General features: G+C 32.7%; 1 protein-coding gene across 1 annotated transcript; it reads left to right on the top strand.

The window, feature by feature from the left end:
- Positions 1-6,961, top strand: LOC108765233 (IQ and AAA domain-containing protein 1). The gene is made up of 10 exons (XM_018513829.1): positions 1-504; positions 1,334-1,544; positions 1,752-2,029; positions 2,337-2,646; positions 4,087-4,371; positions 4,578-4,822; positions 5,175-5,462; positions 5,673-5,765; positions 6,653-6,770; positions 6,849-6,961. Exons 1-10 carry the CDS (start codon positions 1-3, stop codon positions 6,959-6,961), a joined length of 2,445 nt encoding a protein of 814 aa, XP_018369331.1.
- Positions 6,962-7,216: the final 255 nt, after the last annotated feature.

The following is a 7,216-nucleotide window of genomic DNA, read 5'->3' as shown; positions in this document are numbered from 1 at the left end:
ATGTCGAGCGTGACGTACGACGAGCTTTGGAGAGTGGCCCAAACGTCGCTCACAGAGGCGATCCAAGCGGATACGGTGCTTCAGGGTGCGAAACCTCAAAAGGACCGTAAAAAGGCACACGATGTCGTTTCAGCGTTATACGTGAAATATATCCTCGCGTGTAACAAACTCGAGCAGTGCTATGATCAAGTGATACAGCCCCAGAAGCGTTTGCTGATCAAGAAATCATTGGATGCGACTCTGGGTAGAGTGTTGGAGTTGAAGCACGAATTGGTCAATATCGATTTTTCGGAGCACAGCTATTACGATGACGTATTGATTGAGTGTAGGGTGACGCCGCAGGAGGCCGAAATTCGGGTACCGAGTTACTACAGACGCGATCGAATCGTTGAAATCGAAGGGAGACGCAGATTCATCGAAGATATCCTCCGAAATCTGGGTGCGCTTCATGAGATTGTTGTGCCCAGAAAAATTACCGAGTCCCAGGCTATACGACTTATTCAGGTATCAGGCGAGTCATAAGAAAGATTCGACTAACAGTATAAAACTCCTGTTTTACAGTGATGGCGTTTCTAAAAAACTGAATCGTAACTGATCTGAGACAGCCAACTAAATAACTAAATATCTAACGGATGGATCGAATTCATTTTAACACATTCGTTACACATTTACGATCGGCCATTCTAATAACTTGACGAAGCTCGATCTTTGCCCAGCAAGCCTTTTCCAGACTAGTATTCTTCATATCTTCATGTAAATTAAAAATGGATGATATACACACGCATATTTATATATATATATACAGGGCGAAAAAATTCAAACGCAATGAGCCGAATATCTCGAAAAATATGAAAGATACGGAAAAATGTTTCAGATAAAATGTTGTCTTTCTTCTAGATAGAGGCGCCGAAAAAATATTAAGGTCGCTTCCACCTAGAAGAGGTGACAACATGACCAAAATGTGGCTCCCTCTAAACCATTTAACTTTTATTTGAAACATTTTTCCGCATCTTTCGTATTTTCCGAGATATTTGGCCCATTACATTTAAAATTTATCACCTTGTATATTATTTACATCTTGGAAATATCTTCTTTTTTGTATTTTTCTCATTTAATAAATATTATAGAATGAATATTTACTATAAATAAAAATTAATTTAAACTCCGCCATATGTGAAGTTGTCGTGTCTTCTACTGCACGACGTATTCTAGTCTTCGTATATGTATAATATAATATATTAGACGTATATTAGACATTTTATATAAAAAAACGACATCCGTATCTATAGCCTAGTTTACATCCTTTTCAAGTCTGTAAACTTTAATTCTTCAGGCTCATGAACGAGCGAGACAAGGTAGACTGCGGTATCAATTTATGAAAGAAGTTCGCGAAATGAAGGAAAGATCGACTACAAAGCTAGAAGAGGAAGAAAAAGATGAAACGAGCGAGAGACTTGCGGCATTAAAAATTCAAAAAGTATGGAAAGGATATATCACTAGATGTTACATTCGCAAGAGACGTCTTGAGGAAATGTTACTTATAGGTAAAAATAATCCAATCATATAATAAATCTTCCTATATAGTCTGTCTCTGATCGAAAAGACAAAGAAAAAAAAAAGTAAATAAAATACTAAATTTATAATATCGTTTCGATAAAGAAACGAGAACATTTGCCGTTCTCGTCTCGTCCGATACGTATCAACATGTTAATTATATCCTATACGATTATAACGTATTAATTATCTCAAAGGGATGCTGCAGCCTAGTCAAGTAATCACAGAGATCGCCAAGCAAGCGGAAAAACTGAAACAGCAGAGATACGAAAAGCAGATGAATTTTCAACAGCAATACGAGGCTTTAATTTTAGAAGCCACGGAGAGAATTCGCAAGGAGAAAAGCGCTATTATGGAAGAAAAGATACGGAGTGAAGTTCGAAATTGGATTGACACTTATTTTCAACAAACTGGAAAGATACCTGATTTACCATCCGCTGAAAGCGGAGGTTCGCGAATGATTTTCAGCAGACAAGTAAAGTATCGATGTGTACACACATCTGAAACTCGTAAATATGTATAAAACGAAGAAAATATAGAAGATAAGAATTATTAAAAATACCTGCAGTATGTACAAAAATTCATTTTTATAAATGTTTAAATTACATTAGTATTGCAAGAAAACGTAATAAAATGGTTATCAAATCGATTAATTAGCATTAAAATGTCTTATTTTTATAATTAAACGTTTAAATTAGTATCTACAAAGATTGACGGCCGACTTCAAGCAATTTTGCTATAGCGTTTAATTGCGCTTCTTATTCTTATTTTTCTTGTTATAGGGAACTGAGAGTACTGTGAGTAAGTCCACGGCAGTATCGTCGAAGGAATCAAAGAAATCGAAACGCTCAAAATCGAAGAAAGATAGCGAAACGGAGCAGTCAGAAGACGAGACAGATCTAGGATTCAAATCTGTCCCCTCTAACTTTCTGCCGGAATTGATTCATGCGAATCAAGAGTATCAAGATGTATGGAAAGACAAAGACGAATCCGCAAACCCGATGCAGTTGCCTTATCGTAATATGATAGAAGCGGAGAAAACAAGAGAAATCGAGGACGAAGTCAGACTAGTAGTGGATCAAACGATGAGAGGTAGATGTACTATATTTCTCAAAAAAGAATAATCAAGATCAAAGCTGACAGCAATACAAAATAAGTTTTTTATTCAATTTTTTTTTAAATTTAAAATACTCTTTTCTTTTGTCGAAAAGAGAGAATTATACATATTATATGCGGTATTATTTTGTATATAAATTTCTACAATATCCGATGTAACGATCACGTATCCTACACTGGCTGAAAATTATTGTAAAAAATTACAAAAAATTAGATTACACAAAAAAAGATGCTGTACTCTCTATATATTAAGAGATTATAATCATTTAAAAATCAATTTATGCTTTAATGAATAAATGAAAAACGTAAAGAATCCCTTTAAAGGAGCCAACATCGGAAGTCAGTGTGTAACAAATTATTATTCTTCTATACACAGATGCGATATCAAAATAATTCGCAACAGATGATATCAGAGTAATTCGCACATGAATTTACATTTTTGAGCAATTATATCCCCAGCCAGCACATATTTGTTCGTGGAATATTTGTTCGTGGAATATTTTCCGATTCTCCACTAGGAAGATTTGAATATTCGTAGAAGCTTCTTTTAAGAAGATAGATATTCTAAGAATATTCTTATGTTTTCAAAAGTACACTATCCTAAATATTCTAATAACATTCCTCACAAGATTATTCTCATAGCATATATAGAATATTCTATGCATATTTTGATTATTACAAGGAATATTAATTAGATGCATGTGCATTATCAATATTAATATGTTCGACACATTCAACATTGTTTGAAACTGAACTAGAAGCATCAGTATTATCATTATTTAAACGTTGTAATACAGAATTTACTTCCTTTCTTACAGTTCGATAGAAATAACTGTTCATCTTGCCTTTGGCATTGTTATCGAAAAAAATACTTGTAAACAAATTATACAACGTAATCTATATATGTGTAATATATATTCATTGTCATTTTATTTACTTATACACAAATTATATGTATTGCTTCTTTATTATTATTACTTTGACAATTATACCAAATTTTTAATACCTTTTGCTACTCGATTAAGCAAACTGAATCTCTCGTGATCCGTGCATCCCCATCCAGTGCCCGTTTGTCGTTCGCGTTTGTTCGTGTTTCGATATCACGTCATTTAGTGGTAATCATTATTTTTTGAATATTCCAGTATACAAGGCTTTCGAATATTCGAAAAGTCACATTCGATAAATATTTCATAAAACGTATACAATATTATCCAATTAAGAATATTCACAGTTGAATTACAGAGAAGATTCATATTCTTATATGATAGAATATTTATTTAAAATTATTCGCGTAGGAAGATTTATAGAGTAGTGCAAGAATATTATGTGCTGGCTGGGTTTATCCAGATTATATAACACGACAAATTTTTCGACATTGATACGATTGTTAATAACGCGATATGATATTACAATTAGGTGATATAGAGGCGCTTCAACTTGCGTTAGATAGAGACAAAGGTCTCAAAGGAAAACGCGCGAAAAAACCTCAGAAGCGAATTCGCAGGAGTGGAAAAAAAAATAAGAGGAAAAAAGAGAAAGATCTGACACCCGACAGAACGACCGAGTCCCTTTTCGAGGAACTTCTCATACAAGGAATTATTAAGCTTCACCGTGAGGTTTCGCTAAATGAGTTTAAGGGTGAAAAGTCTTTTGCGAACCACGATCTTCGTATGAAGGAGAAAGATCCTCTTCCGACACTCGGTATTTAAATACATAACACTTAAATTTATTTCATTTAAATTAATTTGTATTTTCGATATATTGCTGCAACAAATAAACATCTCTCTCTCTCTCAATATTTATGCTTAAAAATATTCTTTCTAAAATTTGCCAAAAATTTGCCAAAGTATTTTCGAATCACACAGTTTAATTAAAGCAGTTTATAATAATTAATTAAATAACGTCAGGAGACATTAGGCAATTGATCGCCGAATACTGTATACTTCCGCTGGGCAATCAAATCTTGAGAGAACTCACACCTCTCGTGAGGTCAGTTTTGATAGCCGGTCCGCACGGCAGTGGCAAAAAACTCTTGGTGGACGCGATCTGCACGGAACTTGGAGCTACACTCTTCGATATTACACCGGCGAATATCGCTGGCAAATATCCTGGCAAGTCGGGTTTGATTATGCTCGTTCATCTGATTTCGAAGGTTTGTAATGTTTCGTACTTTAGCTTTTATGATACAAATCTTATCAATAGGTATATGTATATGTATACAATTATTTAGTTTTCGAAAATTATCTTATATTTATAGAATTGTAATATTTATACCAAAACTCAGGAGATCAAAGTCAGGAGAAGAAAGGAAGGAACTTGAGTACATTTTCTTGTAAATGATAAAATTACTTACGATTACGTATTTCAGTTTCAATGCAGTTGATATTCGGTTCTCAGAAAGAGTTAAAGTATACTCATAATAAGTTTGATCGTGATAAGCAATCAATTTTATCGATGAGTTGAATAATATTGTGAATACTAAGTAAGTCTCTATACTTTCGAAGGTATCGCGATTACTACAGCCATCAGTGATCTTCATGGACAACGCGGAAAAGCCGTTTATAAAAAAAGTAGCAAAAACTGATAAAACCGATCCGAAACGTTTGAGAAAAGATTTACCAAAATTAGTGAAGAACATCACGAGTGAAGACAGAGTTTTGTTTATTGGAACATCTAATAAGCCTTGGGACGGTGATCCAAAACTCTTATATCAAACTTATGATAAAGTTATTTATATTCCTAGACCAGATTATGGCACTGTGTCTTTTATATGGAAAGATTTATTATATAAAGTGAGTTGTACAAAGTGTGTTCGAATTCATACTTAATGAATTGCTGTTTAAAGAATCGTTATAATCTTTAATTTATTCATCTATTGATTCATTTAATAATAATCGTCCAATCTCTTAATTGTTTATGCTAAACAATTATCATTTCACCAAATGAGTTTATATTGACATAGTTAATAATTTATTTTTACATGTAAAAATTTTAATTTTTAGTATTCGGGTATTAGCCGACAATTTGATACGTCAGCTATGGCCAAAGCGTGCGACGGTTTCACGATAGGAACTATTTTAGCAACAATCAATGAGGTCGATAATTTACATTACAAATGTCAATGTTATCAGTCGGGGTTGCCACAGAAAATGAATTTTAAAATTCCCTGACTTCCAAATTTTCCAGATAAAAATGGAAAATTTTCCAGATGAAAATGAAAAATTTTCCACGATTAACATAAAATGAATATGTAATAATAAGATTGAAGATAAAACCGTTTATGTTAGAGTTAGTAAACATTACTTTAAATATGAAGCGCCACTACAGTCTGAATGTTAAAATGTTGAACTATTATATATATTCATTTAAATGAATTAATTTCAGAAATTATAATTACGTGCCGATATGGTTGTCGGACTTTCAACGCAATCAATCTAAAATATTAATAATCTCCCAAATTTCCCAAATTCAATCTTAAAAAACTGTAATAAAATATATAAATTTTAACATTTAGACTCAAGGATTGTAGGAAAGCTATATTATTAAAAACGCAAAAAAGCTTAGTAGCATAGTAAAATTTTGGGTGCAAATTCAAGCCAGTAAAAAATAAATTAGTTTTGAAAAAAGAATGCAATGTGTGTGTTACGACAAAAAAGAGGGATTAAATAAAAATACTGAATAAAAGATAAATTTGAATTGTTTTGTTAAAATCGTTTAAAGTGTGCAAGTTTTGAACTATAAACGTCAGATATAATATTTAAAAAATTATAACAATTATTTGGAATAGGAGCAGTTTAAAGAAATTGTGAGTGCAAATTTTGAAATTCCAGACTTTTTTACATTTTCTCCTAACTTTTCCCGGCTTCCATGACTAATTTCAATCTCCTGACTTTTCCCGGTTTTCCAGGTCCGTGGCAACCCTGTCAGTACTTACAGTATTATTTTTAATTTAACGTTCTTTTATTATTCTATCATAATGCAGGTAATGACTACGAAGCGAATGGTACAATTACGAACTCATCCTTTGACTCATGTGGAATTGGTGAATTCATTAAGTTTCAAGGATCCAGTGTATCGCGAAGAAGAAGATGCGTTTTTAGGTTTGTGATAATGCGTAATAGCGTATGGCAGGTACCGAACTTTTAGCAGGGTTAAACTTGAACTTTAATACATTACAGTCTGGTTTTCGAAAACGCCTACATGTCGACGAAAGCAAAAAGCTTTGGAATTAGAAATAGAAAAATTAAATGAAGCAAACGAGTCCCAGAAAAAGAAAAAAGGAGGAAAATAGTAAAGGGTAAGGTGAAGCTTTCCCATGTGAAGAATCCACTTTCTATACGATACATCATCGATGACCTTAAAGATCCATAATAAACAACCATAATAAAAAGTCACTGAGACAGAGATAAATAAATAAGAAATTTCAATATGCTATTTTTATTTGTTTCTAATCGTGCTAATATAACTTGCAGATTTTTTGCTATCTAAAATGTTAAAATTAATTAAAATTAATATTTTAGTATAAAATGTATACTAAAAGCGATAT

Source organism: Trachymyrmex cornetzi, unplaced genomic scaffold (genome assembly GCF_001594075.2).
Source record: "Trachymyrmex cornetzi isolate Tcor2-1 unplaced genomic scaffold, Tcor1.1 scaffold482, whole genome shotgun sequence".
NCBI lineage: Eukaryota > Metazoa > Arthropoda > Insecta > Hymenoptera > Formicidae > Trachymyrmex > Trachymyrmex cornetzi.
Note: the sequence above shows the minus strand (reverse complement) of the source record. Positions and strands in the feature narration are given on the sequence as shown.